This window comes from Thunnus thynnus, chromosome 1 (genome assembly GCF_963924715.1).
Source record: "Thunnus thynnus chromosome 1, fThuThy2.1, whole genome shotgun sequence".
Lineage (NCBI taxonomy): Eukaryota > Metazoa > Chordata > Actinopteri > Scombriformes > Scombridae > Thunnus > Thunnus thynnus.
In genome coordinates, this window is record NC_089517.1 from 11,839,972 (window position 1) to 11,859,294 (window position 19,323).

Sequence of the window (19,323 nt, forward strand, 5' to 3'; positions counted from 1 at the left end):
CAAGCAATTTAAATAAGTCACATTTAGCTCTGAGAAGTTGTAACAGGCATTTTAGACAAAATTATGAATCTATTAATCAAGAAAATAATAAAAAAGAACTAATTGTTAGTTGTAGCCCTAGGTTGCACTTTTACAGAACAACCACTAGGGAGGGACAAAGCTCTCCTGTATTTTCTGCACTCAAAACGGTCAGGTCGTTTTATTTTGTTTTTACAGACAGAATTCAGATGTCAGGTTATTTCTAATGAAATTATTTGTTTGGAAAAAAGTCCTGAAGACAAAAAATTGTTCTTCTGAATTTCTTGAATTTATTCTGTAATTCCAGGCTTAAGTATGACAGTACTGTAATACTCTGTGCATGCTTATTGCTTTTGAAAGATAATATTTTAATCAGGAATAAGTGCAGTATGTAAAACACTCTGCAATCGGCGCCTGGTATATTGTTCTGATTGGAATCAGACGGAAATGCAAATGTTTCTGTTTAATTCTCTTCCTCTTGTGTGTTCCTGCAGGTCATTTGAATATCACATGCCTCAGTTACACTATGGAATGTCTTTTATTGTGTCAATCAAGTCAATCTTAGCTGTTTCTACACTGAGAACAGATGTTAAACTCTCATTTCTGAACATGAGGAAACACTTTTTAGCGGGAAATGCCAAAATAAAAATGTATTAATAACACACTTCAACAGCATCTCTGAGCTTCTACTGATGTCAGAAGAGAGGAATAGAGCACTCATATACTGTATTGGCTCTGCTTCAGTGTATAAGTGTGAGTGTGTCTGTGTTTGTGTATATGTGTGTGTGTGTGTGTGTGTGTATGTGTGTGTGTGTACAGCATGAGTCACCCTACCCGCCTGTGATTGGATGGTAGTTTATAGGTGAGGGAGGGGGAGAGAGCCTTAGGGGCCGTCTGTCAATCTCTCCTCTGCTCCATTCACACATTCATCTGCATGCACCGTCATAGAGTGAGAGAGAGAGGAAGTGAGCGAGAGCCTCTCATTCATAAAAAAAGAGAAAGTTCATTCATAAAAGCTGCACAATTCTGCTGCGCCTCAGAAAGAAAGAGAAAGGGAAGGAAAGTTGATGTGGCGTGGAGCAGAGGTGAAGAAGAGCTGGAAAACCTGGCAAGAAAGTGTATGGGTCAGTGTGATGGGACTGCTCTCAGCTTGACTGGACTTTAGACTACACAGGACATCCCCTGTCCCACGCTGGTGAGTTGAATCTAGTGTAATGGACAGTCGCCATACCATGTAATAATCTGCTGAGGACAGACTGTCAGACACTAAGATAATTTCCCAAATGTCAGCTGATCAGCAATTTGACCAAATTTATCAACTTAATGCATTTTATGGTTCTCTTTTTTTTCTGCTGTCTCTCCTGAAATCAGTTTCATCAAGCATAACCTCTGTATGTTATAACTGTAATTCTTTGTCTAATTCCTGGAAGGTTTTCTTTCTTTCAATTTGTCCCAGTGCTCTGCTTTGTCCAGCTCCCTGATTATGAGAGAACAGACCTTACCCAGGTTCAAGTCACAGACAGGACTCTTACCAGGTAGCTTATCACTTTTATAGCCATTACAGACATACAATCAGTGCATGAGAATCTCTGTGCTGCATATCTTATTGTAACACTCTTCTACAGGCATGCTGAAGCGCACCAAATACAGTCGTCTGCGCAACGATTCGCTGACGTCTCTGGAGGACCGGCCCCAAAAAATGCTGCCCCTGAAGAGGGACCTTTGCTTAGACTCTGATTTTGCTCAGCTGGATCCTGGGACACCTGAACACCACGGGCCATCCACCCTGAGGGACTTCATCCCCCGTGTGGCCAACATCCGATTACAAAGTCCTATTTCCCTGCGGGGCCTGAGGGGACAGACAAACACACCCAGGGACAGAACCATTGACGGACATGCTGACAGACCCTTGTCCAGATCAGAGTGGGGCTCAGGACATAATCAGAGATTTTGTAGCCAGCCTTCCTTTCATGCGCCCCTATCCACTGTCCAAAACCTAACTCACTCGGCTCTGCACCGCACAAAAAGACCCATCACCCTGCATCGGATGGCCAGCCTCCCCTGGACCCCGGGCTGTCCTCCTTGCTCCCAACACAAAGGTGGTCTGTGCTGTTTGAAGACTTTCTCTGCAATAGAGGACTGCACAGTTGTGGGGACAACAAACAGAGCAGTTCACCATCACATCAAGGTACCTGTCACCACACATGTTACAGTGCACAAACAGAAATCTGACTGGTTGTGTAGCAGACTCCAACTCAGAGTGAGTGGGAGTTTTCTTGCCTTTCTATTCTTCATGTTTTTTACTTTGAATATTTGACTAAAATTGTGTATTGAAACCTTACTAAAATATCAGTGTTGTGTCGTGTGGAAAGCTTCTTCACTTTACACTGTATGACAAGAACTATGCAGGAAAGTGCAGCTAACCTCCTTTCTAGGGTCCCAATTGACAGTTGAGATACGCAGTTTAATTCCTACCAGTGCCAATACAAATTCACACATGTGAACACAGGACACACACACACGCTCTGTCTCCCTGTGCTCTATCCACACCATCACACTCACTTTCGTATATTCACCCCCTCCCTCGCAGATAGAGCTTCCTATGTAGGCAGTAGTGACTCATCCTGGCTCTCTGCTCCTCTCTAGATCTGCTCTGCTTGTGTGCTTGTGTGTGTGTGTGTGTGTGAGTGAGTGCATGTGTATGAATGTATCCGGTATCAGCAGAGCTCATGCTGTCCTAGAACCGGAGGTGTGTCCGCATGGGTGATTAGGAGCAGGGTTTGTGAGCTGACCACTGCTGGAAATGAGAACGGACTGTCTGATTGTCCTCCATAAACAAGCACACACATACATTACACTACCGCCCACTCACCCCGCCCGCTCATATACACACACACATGTATTGATTTAAGTCTGGTCTCCATCAGTGGACTTACTCATCCTGCCTCCAGCTTATAGGGCCTGCTCTGCTGAAGCTCATGACCAATAGAAGTAGGACTGCCCAAAGTGTATCCGAGCACATGGCCCGAATGAGACAGTGTCTGCTTGCGTTAATTGCTCCTCCATCTTCTTCACCTCATCTTTACAACGAAATATGTGTCAAGACGTCCCACACTGTTTCTTAAAGGAATTTGTAGAAGTTGCATGTCTGACAACTATTTACAGGCTATTCCACAGTTTGGTCCATAAACTCATACTAAAGTGCTCTAAAACTGAAACCAGACTTTCAGAGTGTAGAAGAAGAGAAAATCAACTATGGACGAAAGTAAGAGCCTTTTAAACTGGTAATAAAATATTAAAATTCTGAAAGTCGCAAGGAGCAAATATAGTTGTGACGTGTTCTCTGCCTGCTGCATTTTGCACTAGCCACAGTCTTTCTGAATGATTTCTTCGGTAGTCCAGAAAGAGTGTTGCAATAGTCAAAACATGAAAAGATTCTTTTTCGTTGGGAAACACAAGATTTGATTAGATTCTTGTTATTTCTTCATTGACAAAGAGCAAGCCGATGATCCCTAAACTATTTGATGTATATTGAACCTGTTGCCATTGGATCAGTTTAGATTGTTGGTGTCATCAGACACTACAGATACATACAGTTGGGTGTCATCTGCATAACTACTGTTTCAGACCAAATGCAAAAACTATTTATGCGGGGTAGATCGCAAAATGAAGAGCGGCACATGTTCCTATAAAGCAGCTGACTAGAATGCTACAAATCACAATATAAGGTAAATAATTACTATTAATTTATTTTCTAACTTTGTATTTCTGTCCTCTCTGGTATTTTCTGTCATGCTTGAGATTTTTTTTTTTGCTCAAGTCCAAGTAGGACAGGAGAGTAAAGAGCTCTAGGGATTCAGAGATGCACAAAATTAACTTTTCCACCAGTCTTTCAGTTACTGTAAAATTGTCGCTGTCATAAATTTGGATGAAAATCAGCGTTGCTCATGTTGCTTCATTGGAAATAATGGCCTTGGTCTGCATACTATTGAACTTGTGCTTTTGGTGTGAAAGCTGTGTAATTATGAAGTTTCATAATTACACAGCTGTGTGAGTAAGTCCACTGATGTATAATTTATCCGATTGGAAGTGATTGGAAGCATGAATAAGAGAATAAGAGAAAAAGGACAGGACCAAGTATTGAACCTTGAGGAACACCGTATGGGTATTTGAAACATGTACATCAATATCAACATAAAAATTTCTTCATGTCAGCTGAGCCTGAGATCAGTTCAGGGCCTTTCAGGGACCAAAATGTTTCAACCTATTTACCAGTAAGATGTGGTCCAGTGGTTTACAGGCTTTTTGGCTTGTGACCCCTTAAAAGCCAAATTCAACATGTATGCGGGTTATGAATACTTCAACTACTACTGTAGAGTGATTTTCCTCTGCTGAAGGTTGCACGCTGAAAAAGGCATAGCCAAAACATCAATTTTTTCTCCTGTGCTTGTTTTAGACAATTTAAATGAAATAAAAAGAAAATATGTAATTGATTTGGGTGTGCAAACCCATTTTTTGTGCTTTGGACTTTGACTTTGGTTACACGCATGTCCCCCATGTCTTTAATTGAGCACAATGTTTTTGTTTTTTTACTACTAAAGGAAGAAACAGTAAGAAAATAAGAAAAACAAAAAAAGAAAATATTAAAAGAAAATAAATTTGAAAAAACAATGAATTAAAAAAAAAAAGTCAGACAAAATAAATGCTTTTGAGTAGAAGACAGTTTTTTTCATAGCTTTATCCTCCCCCAATGGGAGGCACTTAAGTTGAGGAAGACTAGGACAGAAAACAGGACAGAAACATTGCCTGCATCAGCACTATGTCTGAGGAATTTGAACTGTTTCTACACATATTATTTTACATTTGAATGAGTTTGTAACTGCTATTCTGTTGTGTTTTCTTAGTACATGGGTAGTGTAGAGGTGACCCAGTCCATGAGAACCCTCGACTTTGATACAAGAATGCAAGTCACACGGTAGGAGGTCCCTCCACTACCACCACACACACACACACACACACATATACACACACACATGCAGAGACACATGCACATACATAGAATGAACATCTAACTGCTGACATGGTCTCAAAATAAATTTATGCATGAATGAAGCTGATGTTTTGCACATGCATGGAAGAAGAAAAAGAAAAGTGAAAAACGCTTTAACTGGACTGACTGACTTCATACACAATATATATTTGCCAAGCAAGACATGTGTGGCTTATTTAAAAAATGTTTCAAAGGGGGAAATCAAATTAAATGTATAACGTTTCATAAAGCGGGGCTTTCTCCTCATCATTTGATATTGACATCCTAGCGCAGGATGCAACAACGCAGATGTACACAGCAGCCTCTGTTCACAACAGCACTGCTGAATGATGGGGCAGAAAATCCAATTAGATGAATTTCCTCCGAATGATATCTCATAGTCTTATTAAGAGAGAGAGGGAGAGAGTCCTCAATCCATTACATAGAAGTTGTTTTCAAGAAGAAGAAAAAGCGTTTCCTGGAAAAAGTCTTGCTTGCTATATAGTGAGATGTTACTTTTGTGTGTGTGGGTGTTTGAGGGGGGGGAGGTTGACCTCTCTGACCCAAGTGTCATCTCTCTGAAGATAAGCATGTTAGCAAAGCTCTGTAGAATTACAGCCTCAATTTGAGATCATATATCAGGATTATTTTTGTGATAAGTCAGACTTTTTTAGATTAACATTAATGTTTTGTTCTAATTCTGTCTCGGCAGTTTTTGTATTTTTTGGTCTAATGTCTGTATTTTTTAATATTTGTAAACAATAATTTCAGATTCAATTATATCATTTTGCTAGTTGTTGTCAAGTAGAGTGTGTACACACAGCTACATATCCCCAATGTTAAAAATTGCCACCATTAAAGGACTTTCCTTATAATGCTCAGTGTCAGTACTTTGGTGGTGCAGATGCTGCACTTTATTTTGCCGTCAGTTTTGTTTTGATTATTCTACTTCTGTGGCAAATGTAATCTTAATATAATTAAGTTTAAGGCTATAGTTAGTGGTGGAAGAAGTCATTTATTTTGTAGAGGTGTATACTAAATGTAATCTTAGTATAATTGAGTTTAAGGCTATAGTTAGTGGTGGAAGAAGTCATTTACTTTGCTAAAAGTAGCAACACCACAATGTAAAAAATAAACTCCTATACTAGTAAACATCATGCATTCAAACGTAAAAGTAGAAGTAGGGAAATAACATCATCAAAATATTCTAACAGCACTAAAGAAATCTACGCTGAAGAATGGCTGCTGTCAGTGTTATATTATTATATAATTATAATATTGAATCATCATTATGGATGCGTGACTGTGTAAGCATCATATAACTGTTGCAGCTGGATGAGGTGGAGCTATTTCTGACCACTTTATAGACTGCAGGGTAGTTAAATCACATGTTTTGAATGTTAACTGCAAAGTAACAAGTAACTGTAGTTTTTAGATAAATCTAGTGGAGTGAAAAGTACAATATTTCCCTCTAAAATGTGATGTAGTACAAATATAAAGTAGTATAAAATGAGAAGTGAAGTACATTCCATCTCTACATATAGTGCTACTTTTGAATATTATGTTTGTAATGTGTTTTTGGTTTTATTTGGTTGTAAAACAACCCACACATATCACACTTCTCCAAATACATTGTTTAATAAATAATGACTTACTACAGATGAGCTTTTTGTAATGTAGTTTCCTTCCTCTGATAATTTCACATGCAAGTCACATGTTAGCAGGGCGTACTGGATACTCACATATTTACAAAGGTATTTCTGTGTTTGGAGTGTGTTTGTTTATAATCCCTGTGTGTGTGTGTCTATGTGTTTGTGTGTGTGTGTGTGTGTCGGCATGTTATGCAGAGAGGCAATCAGCAGACTGTGTGAGAGGACATCCACCAAGACAGCAGTGAAAATTAAAAGGGTAAGACACACACACGCACAAACACACACACATGCACACACACACACATGCACCCACACAAATGCAATCAACGCAGAAACAACTACAATAACTGATTTTTGTCATCGTCAGCCTGCATTCAAGGGACTGTCTGCTGTTCTGGGTCAAATCAACCTGCAGTTTTCTGGGAGCAGGGTCATCCTCACTGTCTCCACAGACAGCATGACTCTGATCACTGCCTCTTCCTTACAGGTAACAGTTTCAACACACTCAAAGAATAAGACTGGCCTATATTTTTCTCATGTGCAGAGCCAAACCAACACATTCTACTTACAGTATTGTGCATGTATCCAAAGTGTATTCCTCTATGCCGTAGACCTCCATCGTCCACACCGCTGCTCTAGGTGACAGTTTAATTCGCCCGAAGACTACTGTTATGATAGTTTGTTTGGAAATGGCTCGAAAGACTAACAACAGCAATGACATTTTCAGTCTCACGAGGGTACTTCCTTGTATGGCAGACGCAAACTGTGCATGCAGTTTGAAACACGGTTCTATTTACAGTGCTTCTACAGCTTGTTGTGTTACATATCATAACCTCTTGACTTTGCACTACATTGTAAATATCTCAAAAAACTTCAGTACAAAGTTGTGTCTGTCATACAAAGAACTACTCTCCTGAGACTGAAAACATAATTGCTGTAAATAGTCTTTGGAGCTGTTTCTAATACCGTAACCTCAGTCTTCAGGGCGAAGGAACACGTCACCCAGTGCAATGATGTGAGTCATTGACATGTTTTTAAAAGTTTTTGGACAACGGTGAAGGTCTACGGCACAGAGGAATAAGATATATCCGGCTTTGGATACACACACAATACTTGTAAGTAGGATCAGTTCATTGTTGGTTTGGCTCTGCACATGAGATTTGTTGACAATAAGAAAAATATAGAAAATCACCAGCCTTATCCTATAACTAAATTATGACTGTTGACCTATCACACATCTGAATTACTGAGGCATTGAGTGAAAACCTTCCCCTAACTCTATTTTCTCCTCTTCTCTTTCGCAGAAGATTGCCCACCACCCCATGCAGGCCATTTCATTTGCCTCGGGAGGAGACCCAGTATGTATTTATTCTCATAAGCACAAACATATTCATAGACAGACAGAGACACAAACAGGGTAGCATGTGCACTCTGTCTCACACACACACACATACACAGCGCATAATTTGATTTAGTTTGATTACTGCTTGGTTTGCTGCAATTTTGTGGAGGATTGAATTATTTCCTACCCCAACTCTTGATCCTTTCTTTACTTTTAATTGGTGGTGCGAGGTCAGCTCTGCAGTCCACCAGCGTTTACTCTGTGCTGAAGATACATGACTGCATGGGATGATTAACCACATATAGATAATGGCTACTGCAAGTAACAAATCATGAAAACCTTTCTTTCTTAATACAACCATCAAAGCCTCTGCAGTATGCGCTTTCATCATCTTTGCACCTCACTGAGTCTGTTTCAAACTAATTTCTCTTATCTATTTCCCCTCTCTTTCTGTCCGTGTCCACATTATTTCCATTTGACAGAATTTGGGTTATTCATCCTGAGTTTAAAAGTTCCTGCACTGTAGCCTGGATGTCGATAATGAATACAATAGCCAGAAGAAAAAAAAAATCAATGCAGTACTGTTAATGTCTGAACAGCCAGCAGGACATGTCCGTTATTGGCCTCTGACTGGGTCAAATGTCACTTAATAAACTGCTTGACTAACAAAAACTGTTATTTATGTCTTGGTTAGCAACTCAAAACAGTGAAAAAAAACGCTGGGTATAAACTGTAATATTTCATTGCCAGTTTGACACTGCTAGGCTGCACCGGCCAAAGATTAGGTAGAACAGAGAAGTCGTTTCTCTCTGGGAGACACAACCCTGGCAAAGCTATGGATGGGATTATAGCTCGCTGTTTAATTAATTAGCTCAAATAATCTTGTAGTGTGCTCTAAGCCTCGGCTCAGTTGGCTCGGACACATGGAAGATAGGAGGGGAATTAAAATCTGCCACTGAGGCTCTATGGTGAATCATATTCAGCTGACTCTGCTCTTGTATTAGTATCAGGGAACCACTGATAGGGAAAGAATTAATTAATACAGAGGATACACATGGATGATCATTAACTGGGAATGTCTGCTTTGTTTTCTAATGATTAAATGTACCGCCACCCAAAAAATATTAATCAAAAGGCTGACTACAGATCCGAAACCCACCAGATGCACCGATTATAAGCTCAGCTACACAACAACACTGTCAGGAAGTTCTCTTTATGTCTGTATACACTGAGAATACCTTTAAGTCCTGCTTTTTAAAAATTTTTCTCTCAATTTCTTTACAGGACATGGCAGACTACATTGCTTATGTTGCTAAGGACCTGGTCAACCAGAGAGGTAAGGGACATATTTGTGCTCATTATGATGAGCTGGGTACCACTTCATCATGTAAACATGCAACCTTTTACTGTTGTTATTATGGACAATAATCATCTCTCTTTCTCTTCTTGTCAGCATGTCACATCCTGGAGTGTCCGCAGGGTCGGGCCAGCGAGGTCATCAACACCATCGGTCAGGCCTTTGAGACTCGTTTCCGCCAACTTCTCAGCCACACGCCGTCACTCCACTCCACTAATCCCAGGTCAGCCTTCTGTCTAGTTATCCTTTTGGTGTGATGCAACACAATAAAGTGCCACATGTCCTGTTTGAATGGACTGTATATTTCACTCATCTGATCAGGGGTTCAGTGTCGTTGTCTCAAATATAAATGCAAATGTTGAACTTTAAGAGTTGGATCCAGGGTGTCCTATTACCGTGTTACTTGGTTTTTTGTTTATATATTTGTGTAGAGCTGAAAAATGTGTTGATTAATTGATTATTGCAGTGTGTAGCATTTAGTGAAGTGGAACGGACTTGGCAGAAATGGAATATAATATTCATAAGTGTGTTTTAATTAGTGTATAATCACCTAAAAAATAAGCATTGTTGAGTTTTGGTTACCTTAGAATGAGCCCTTTATATCTTCATAGGGAGCGGGTCCTCTTCCACCGAGCCCGACATTTTTCTACAGTAGCCCAGAACAGCAAGTCAAACACTGGCTCTAGAGAGAGACTTTTGCATTATTTGCGAGTTTCGTGGCCAACACATTTGGAAGGGGAGGGGGAGGGGTATTCAGTTGGTTGCTATCTGCAACCTCACCACTAGATGCCACTAAATCATACACACTGATCCTTTAATTGTTTGTTAAGCAAAAATGCCAAATATTTCCTGGTTCCATTTCCCCATATGTGAGAATTTGCTGCTGTTCTTTTTCTTAAGTAGACAGTAGTTGAAAACAAAGCAAGACAAAACAAGGAATTAGTTTTGCCCAACTACACATCAACACAATAATAATTTTCATTATTTTCTGTCATTTTATTAACACAATGATTTGATTTTTTTATGCATATATGCATGTGAATTATGTCATCATGTTATCTTCTCTGTGCAGGTTAGCGGTAAGAATCTGCAGCAACTGGAGCCCAGAAGAGACCATAACAAACCAGAAAGACAAATGGGATGATGAAGTCAACGAGCACCAGAATTACTATAACGTGATTCCAGGAAAGACACCACCTCCTGGTGGAATAGTGGACCTGCGGATCACAAAGGGAGAAAATGAACAGGATGCAGGCACACAGAGGGTAAGAGTGAATTGTAATACCATAACACAGACAATATTTTAGGCAGTTATCAATTCTTGACCTTGGAAACAGTAGTTAAACCAAAAACCGAGCAAGCCTGAGACCACAAGATATAGATAGATCCTTGATAGATAGGTCCTTGTGTTGATAATTGTTTTGGTTTGAAACATTGATGCCTTCTTCTTGAGATGACATGAAGTGATTGGAGTGAGTTCTTGGATGTGAATCGTTTATTTACTCAACAGAAGTGGAGTTGTAAATGTTATAATGGTTTTATATTTTCTGCATTATATTTCAGTTTTAGATTGTGTGTTTTGTTCAATTTTAAAATGACAGTAAGATGATTTGAAAAGTAAAATAATGGTCAAGTCAAATTTTATTCATACAGCCCAATATTACAAATCACAAACTTGCCTCAGAGGGTTTTACAATATGTACAACATTCAACATCTTCTATCCTCAGACCCTCAATTCAAATAAGGAAAAACTTAAAAAAAAAAAAAAACCTTTAACTGAGAAAAAATGGAAGAAACCTCAGGGAGAGCAACAGAAGAGGGATCCCTCTTCTTGTACAGACATGCAATAGATGTTGTGTGTCATAATTATATTATTATAATTGAATCTGTCACAGGCAGCCACATACATTGCATATAACATCTTTACTTCCTTTATTAATTCAGGTTAGGTTCCTTGAGTACAAATGCTCTTTTCCTAGAATCCAGATTACCTCTACCTCTGCTCAGTTAGCCTCTGAGCAGAGGTAGTTGAGCTTGAAGTGCTTTGCTTAAGGGCACCTCAGTGGTCGGTAATAAGGGAGGCACAACGCTGATATTCCTTTCCTGCTGGTCTGGGATTCGAGTCAGCAACCTTCTTGTCATGAGCATGCATCTCGAACCTTTAGGCCATCACTGCCCCTGAACAAACATGCACATACATACACATGCACGGGTTTCTGTCTGGTGCGAATGACTCATCTGGTGATGTTGCAGGTTTGTTCGTCTCAGCCTGTTTCACTGTATGAGAACTGCTCCATCACAGAAGAGACTTCAGCTCCACCTGCAGGTAAAAATTATCAGCACACTGCCGTCTCAAGTTGAAATGTTTCAACTTGAGAGCATGAAACTACACAACTGTGCCTCTTATTGTAGCTCTGAGCACAAGAATTCAATTATGGGTTAAGATTATCAAAGTGCTTCACTCCTAAATTTAAACTGAATCCCATTTGTGTTGAACAATTTACACTGAATTAAATAATGGTTTAATACATTTTAATTAACCCTGACATACTGTTCATAATCTGACCCTTCACAGTATCCCATATTCATAATTATTCTCTACAACAAATGAACCACAAATCTATTATTCATACATAAATACCTCCTCAGTCATCATTAATAAATCATTAATAATCAGTCACATTGATAAATGAATGATTAATCCTTAATGAAGCTTTCAGAGGGCTGAGAGAGTGTATAAATATGGGTCAAACACTGTCTACAAAAATGTGCTTCAGCTGTACAAAAAAAAAAATTTTAAGTTGAAATATTTCAATTTTTTGTTAAAAAAAAGTGTTTATTGTTTTTGAGAGCATAGCAAGAATACAAACAAAGACAAAAACAAACAAACACAGCACATCCTTGGTAATAATGATGACCACAGTCATGATTAAATTAAATACACAGTAGTTCTACTTTAAAAAATATAAAAGTGTATTTACATAGTAAAAAATGAAAATAAAAAGGAATATACTCAGTAAGGTGCTTTACATTGGACACAACACATTAGTCCTTACTCTGAAAATATTTCAGTCGGCCTTCATGGTCCCAGATCTCATCAAACACGCCTCCTCTGTCTTCATAAATTCTTAGTCTCTCTAGATGTAATGTGTTTGCCATTTCTCTCAACCACAAATCATACATGGGTACAGACTCCATTTTCCACATTTGCAAGATTAACTTTTTTGCAATCACCATTCCAAACAAAACAGACCCCTTTTCATAGCTATTGGCAAAAGATAAGGAGCTTGTTGCCCCAGGAATGGCTACGAGTGGATCAGGTTCCCAAAACTTCCCAAAAGCCTCAGAGAAACAATGAATGATGTTTTTCCAATATGTGTAAAGTTTTCTGACCAGAAAGAATGTGTTAGACTCACATTGGCTACAAACAGGTGAAACATCAGTAAAAAAAAAGCGATGTAACTTTTCTCTGGAATAATAGAGTCTGTGTAGTATTTAAACTGTGTAAGATTATGTCTGACACTGACCGAACAATCACGTATACTCTTTAAACATTCGTCCCAGACCTCATCTTTTAGTTGTACATTCGGCTCGTCCACCCACGCCTGTTTATGTCCTGCTGTGTTCAACAGAGCTGTTATGCAAGATCTGATAAAAAAAAAAAAAAAAAAAAGGGAAACGAGCAACAGGATCAGATTTATTTACTGCCTCCAGGCACACATGCTTGTCCAAGATTTCAAAGTGAGGCATATGCTTCCTGACATAATCTCGAATTTGTAAATATCTGAAAAGAAATTGATGCAGGGATGTTGTAAACAGCTCGTAAATGTGCAAATAAGGCAAAGTTCCCATTAATATATAGGTCACCTATATTACAGATACCTCTCAGTTTCCAAATGGAGAGGACAGTATCATCTAGGCCACCTACAAAAGAATGATTGATGAGTTTTATCTGCTTCCAGATTTTTTATAGTACTGCCAACTACAAAGCTGTTACTAAAGTATGACTTATTAATTGTAGTGGGGCTATTGAGGAGAGCAGGCATATTTCCATTTTTGAATATTCTGGGTAATATTGAGGATAAAAAAAAAGGGTGTTTTTACTGCTCTCAAATATAAAATGGTTTAACTTTGACTTGAACAGTATGTAAGGGTTAATTAAACTAAAGTTGAACATTAGTTTACACTTTAAACCACATTTCAAAACAGTAGAGGCCTGAAGAAATTATCTCCAGATGGAAATTATCACCCATAACAAGAACTGTGCTACCTCACCTAGCAGCTATATCGAAAAACAAATGAACTAAAACCATGTTTTTTTACTTAATACAATTGGCACTACAACAGAGTGTTTGCAAGGAAGCATTAACTGGTTATAATGGCAGCGAATGAAAGAAAAGAAAGAGACCTAGACACTGTCATGGTTCACTCCGATGTTTGATTGCAGCTTTGAATTTTGTGTTGAGTTAGCTGTTGACTCTTTTCGCCACCTCTATTGCCTCAAGATTATTCAGAATATTCATAAAACTCCATTTGATTGAGTTTTTACCCCTATCAAGCCAACAGACAACAAGCTAATTTTGTCAAAATGCAGCCATTTTTGTTATTAGACCATCTCAACCCACTCATATTCCTTGGTGTATTCTTATATTCTTCTTCTATTGCATCTCCATCAGTGGAATCTGAGTTCAGTGCTGAACAGTGTTCTCCTCACTCTGAGAGACGGATCCAGGACCTGATCCAGGAGGAGGGCTGGTTTCATGGCAGGTGGATAATCATTATACTATCAATGAATTGTGTCTCTGACTGAATATGCACTCAGTTGCCAGATTATTAAGTAGTAAATAAGAAAAACAACAGCCTTGCTATAATATCACACACTTGTAGCATGTATGATGTTAAGCTTTTGTTGAAATTGTTTTCTAAAGGTGTTAATTCAACTTTATGGTCATTTTGGAGGCTGTAGTTTGTAGAAAACCGCCTCTCAGTATATACCTGAGTACAATTCAACAGCACCATAGAATACAGCCCCCAAAGTAACTTCTAATATCTTCCTTTCTCAGTAACTTTGTGTCCTTCATCCCAGGTTAGGAAGAGAGCAGGCAGAGTCTCTTCTCACATGTAGTGGAGATTTCTTGGTCAGAGAGAGCAGCTCCGCCTCCGGTCAATACGTCCTCAGTGGTATGGAGGGAGCCATCGTGCGGCATCTACTGCTGGTTGATCCACATGGACAGGTTGGATTTTTACTATACATGTATGCATGCATGAGGAGAGGAGAAAAGCAGCTGGACTCAAAGTTTAAGCTCATTGTTTGTGTGTGTGTTTTTGTGCGAGCAGGTACGGACCCGTGATCAGGTGTTCCTGAGCGTCGGTCACCTGGTGCGTTTCCACATGGAGAGCCAGATGCCCATCGTTTCTGGGAGCAGTGAGCTGTGTCTTAAACAGCCCATCCTACAGAGACACTAACACACAAATATTCAAAGGCTGCATATCTTAGCCTTCAGCAGCTGTCCTTAACATTTCCGGAGCTGAGGCGCAATGTGGCCAAGCAACAAAACTCTAAACTTTTCAACATTTTTAGCTGCCTGAAAATATCAAATCAACCAAGTCTTCTCAACGTGTGGGCCATCAAGTACACACACCATACAGTATATGTATGGTGGATGTAATAAGTTGGCGTCTACATCTGCGTAAATTCACAAGTCACACTTAGTTGAGAACAGCCTCTGGCCTGCAGAACATCCTGTCTCTTTTTCTCAGGCTGAATTTGCTGGTGCTTACACAGTCTAAGCACAATCACTGGCGTCGGGAGGAAATTACGAGAATGTTGGCAGACTTTCAGAATCAGTTTTTTTTTACATGCTAAATTTGTCTTGTGTCATATTTGTCTTATCTGTTGTCGTTCTGTGTTGTCTTTTCCCATGCTTGACTTTTGAAAAGAGCCTTTCATTCCTGTCATTTGTTGCAGTCTAAAAATGGAATCTAAAATGTTCTTTCTCATATAAAGTGGCAAACATGCAAATGGAGATTTTTGCTCCCTATAAAAGGTAATAAAATACATCTTCAGTTCTTTTACAGTTTAATTAATTATTTGACCTCTGCATTATCTGTAATGTCTTTTTTCTTAAACCCTCAATCACAAGAAAATCAACTTTATTCATTCCTATACCAGTGAACGACCCTGTTTCAAATCCCTGCTCTCTACTTAATAAAATGTACCAAGACATCCTTTAAGGAATAGTCAGATGACAACACAACCTTACATCATTATTTAATTAAGAAGATTTAATCAATTTTAATCACTCTTTATGGCAGCTACCAGTCCAGCAATGAGTGCCACAATACATGCTGTTCACCAAGACACAATGTATGTGACTGGCTGTTATATGAAAAACTGGAAAAGTTTAAATGTGTTCCTTTCTTTTTTTTTTTCTTCCTGTAGAAACAAGGCACAAACTTTCATATCTGTGTAACATCTAGACATTTAGTATCTGAAATTCATTTCCATTCATGAAAAAAAACAAACAGAGTACCTTTTGGCAAAGCATTGTTTATAACACATTGACAGTAAGGCATTTACATTATTCTGAAGATGTTAAAGTTTCCATGGCTAGTACGGCTTGTTTAACTGCTACTCTAATGTGCTCACGGTGCCGTCTCCAGTGAGGTTGTAACTGCATACGAATTTCCATTAATTTGTCCTCCAAATTTCATGATTATTTCAGCTCAAAAACTGCTCATGAAACATTTTAAAAAGTAAAAATGAGTCAACTGAATGAAAATAATAATTGATTTTGGAGATAATTTTGTATTTACACTCTGGTATCAATGTGACCAAAGCACTCTGGCTAAGATGCACACATTATTAACTGCGGACAGGAGACGGTGTGATCTTATACATGTTACTGTGCTTCTACTTCTTGGGCACATGTTGCAACTTGAGAGCAATTTCGGTTCAGCACAAAATGTGAGTGAGCCATGAGATCAAAATCACATTATTGCTAAATCTACTGTGAGTTTGGAAACATAGCCAAAGTTAAAACAACCTTCTGTCTAATGCTATTTCCCATTGCACTTGTACCTGGTCAGCTACAGTACATGAGAACTTGTACCGCGGCTCTTTTTGAGTCCCTGTTCTCTAAAGCTTGATTGTCTTGCCACGCTTGTAAGTCGCTTTGCATAAAAGCGTCTGCCAAATGACAAAATGTAAATGTAAATGTACGTAGATGTAAATGTCAATCTTCATGCAAATTTCACACATCAGAGCAGGAATCTTGAACTGAGGCAATAGAGGCACACGAGGTTTCAGGTTTTCTGAAATCCTGAGTGTTTCTACTGAATCACATACCACAAAACAGAGCAAGTCAAACTGTTAAATCCTCCGCTGTAGTGTCTGGATGGAATTAACAGCTGCAGGTTGTAGATGCTCCATGGCGTTGGCTCTCCACCCTCACAATAGGACTGACCTCTGCACTCTCACATAATCTTAGTGGGGTTTTTTTGAGCTCTACTCCTGGTCTTTACTGTTGATTATGGATATTTTCATTTGAGACAGAACATAACAAATGAGAAAGAATAATCATGATAAGGTACAATGCTTTGCAAGACACTTTCAGACTCTTTGATCCACCCTTAAAAGTGAAGTACAGGCCATTATCTCCTGAGATAACAGCAGAAAATCAGCCAGTAATCAAATAGATAAGATAAATAAATAGATAAACCAAGAGACAAAAGTATAAATGTAGTACTAAGTATCACAATCAAATTCTCTGATAAAAAAATATTTTGGCTTATATATTTAGCACATTATTGGACATTCTGTATTAAGAATCTAATCATTTGTCACTGATGTTTAGCTGTAAATAACTATAGTATTTAAAAATTAAATCTCCATAATTGCTTTGGGTTTATTATTTAAATTTTGGCACCTCTATAAAGTATAATAAATTCGGATAAACTACATAGCACAATGCTCTCACTTTTTAAATGTTCAATTCTTTCTGCATCAAACTGTTGTTGTTATTTTCCATTACTTTATATTCCAGTTTGTCATTTCAAATTCCTTTTTCTATATTGTGATTTTAAAAGTAATATCTAATGACTCACAATTCACATGGTCATCATTGATAGCTAAAAAAAAAAGACATGTTTTGACTTTTTCTTTCATAAAGATCTCACCATGAGTGCAGTTAACTCATTTGAGTCCACACCTGGAAAAATAATCACTATGAAAATCAGGAAATAAACTTTTTTAACAGCCGGGATTCATTACGCCACAAGATGGAGCTATCAGTCTTCACTTTCACCTTCAACATGCACCAAGACACAATTTCCTGACAGATCAAATACCAGGAAATAATCACTCTTTGCCTAAAATTATCTTGTTTATGTGGTTGTTGCATTCCTCCAGAATCATATACATGTCATGTTTATGCAATATGGAAAATATTTATCTCAACAACAGATTTAAATGATATCCTGCATTTCATTGGTTTTTTCAGTGTTAATAAAACAGGTGTGTCTGAAGGAGCAGTGAAAATGATTCACAGTAAACATTCTATAATAGTTGCTGCAACACTTCTCCCTTGGTTTTCAACAGTCTGTCACTTGCACATTTTGGTGAAATAAAAGATGACTTTGTGCTGAAAGTATGCAGTTGACTGTTTTCGGGCTGTGGCCCTCAGCGTCCTCTGAGAGAGGCTTTTCGAGGGTCTCGCCCACATTAATCACCCTAAGCGCAGCTTATTAGGCTAGGCTCAGGGAACCGCTGGCAGCTAATGGTGAAAGAAGCAGCTATGCTGAGGACCGATGCAAAAAAGATAAACACTGATAGGATATCTAAAGAAAAACAACACTGAAAACCTTTCTGTTCTGATAATTCTGTCAGATGTAATCACACAACCCACATGCTTTTTTAACTTCCCACAATCCACAACTTTTGGGGTATCAAAGAGGACTTCTTTCGTTTTGTTACGAAAAACAGAAAATGTTATCTGTGCTCTTTCACGCTTCAAAGTTAAATACAGTAATACTATCACTGTCTTATCTGGTTCAGTCAGAAAACAAACAGAAATCGAAAGTGTCTTCTTGCCAAACTATGAATCAGACATTACAGTCATCTGTTAACATGAAAGCTATCATAAGTGTGAAATTAAGTGATTTTCCAAGCAAAGTGAAGTTATTTCCCAGCGTCATTATGTCCCTCTGGATTTTCTCTGAGTCATACAGAAGGAATGACGCCATTCTTTCAGACTTGTGAGGCCTGCTGATGGTCACATGTTGTCAAACCTGTGAGGTCACTATTTGACCTTTGACCCCTCAGAGCAGCAGCTGTCAACCTGTGGGTTTAACTGTAAAAGCAATTTTGGGAGGATTATTTTAGAAACACAAGGTGGGATGATTATTGAAGTGATTATCGTTAAAAAGTAATCAGTAAATGAGTACTTTCATGAGGCAGTTACTTTATGTTGTACCATTAAAACACATTTTGACAATTTGAAGAAAGTATCTATTAACCTTTGATGTTTGGCAACAGCCGATCCAACAATCTTTCCAGATGTTATCTGCAGGATAAAAAGTCAGCGCAACATCATTTTTTTTTGGTTTAGAATTAATTTTGGCACCTCTATGAAATAAATTAGTCATAAATTCAGATCAGCTCAAAGAAATCACTCTCAATATTCACTTACGCTGTCAATATACTCTGTGTTGAGTACCAAAGAGGCGTTTAATTTTCTGCAAGTCTATTAGGGAAGCTGAACTGACACTACAATCTCCATCTTCTCTTATTTTACCTTCCAGCTATATTTCAAACTTCTTTTAAGAGGGTTAATGGCAAATGTGTACAAATGTTACAACACTTATATTAAATCAAATGATGTATACAGTAACTGTTACTGGAGAATCCATTGCACAAGTTCACAC

At 38.4% G+C, this 19,323-nt stretch overlaps 1 protein-coding gene across 1 annotated transcript; it reads left to right on the forward strand.

Moving 5' to 3' along the window:
* Nucleotides 1-1,645: 1,645 nt before the first annotated feature.
* Nucleotides 1,646-15,583, forward strand: LOC137189312 (SHC-transforming protein 1-like). Its single transcript, XM_067599096.1, has 12 exons — nucleotides 1,646-2,206; nucleotides 4,923-4,993; nucleotides 6,895-6,955; nucleotides 7,067-7,186; nucleotides 8,004-8,057; nucleotides 9,326-9,377; nucleotides 9,495-9,621; nucleotides 10,471-10,663; nucleotides 11,653-11,725; nucleotides 14,076-14,166; nucleotides 14,486-14,633; nucleotides 14,737-15,583. Exons 1-12 carry the CDS (start codon nucleotides 1,646-1,648, stop codon nucleotides 14,863-14,865), a joined length of 1,680 nt encoding a protein of 559 aa, XP_067455197.1. The 3' UTR covers nucleotides 14,866-15,583.
* The last annotated feature ends 3,740 nt before the right edge of the window (nucleotides 15,584-19,323 follow it).

Excerpts from the sequence above, each read along its gene's own strand:
- LOC137189312 (XM_067599096.1), top strand. The coding sequence starts at position 1,646 with ATGCTGAAGCGCACCAAATACAGTCGTCTGCGCAACGATTCGCTGACG. Across the intron at positions 2,207-4,922 it reads CAGTTCACCATCACATCAAG|TACATGGGTAGTGTAGAGGT; the intron begins GTACCTGTCACC and ends GTGTTTTCTTAG. Across the intron at positions 14,634-14,736 it reads TGGTTGATCCACATGGACAG|GTACGGACCCGTGATCAGGT; the intron begins GTTGGATTTTTA and ends TTGTGCGAGCAG.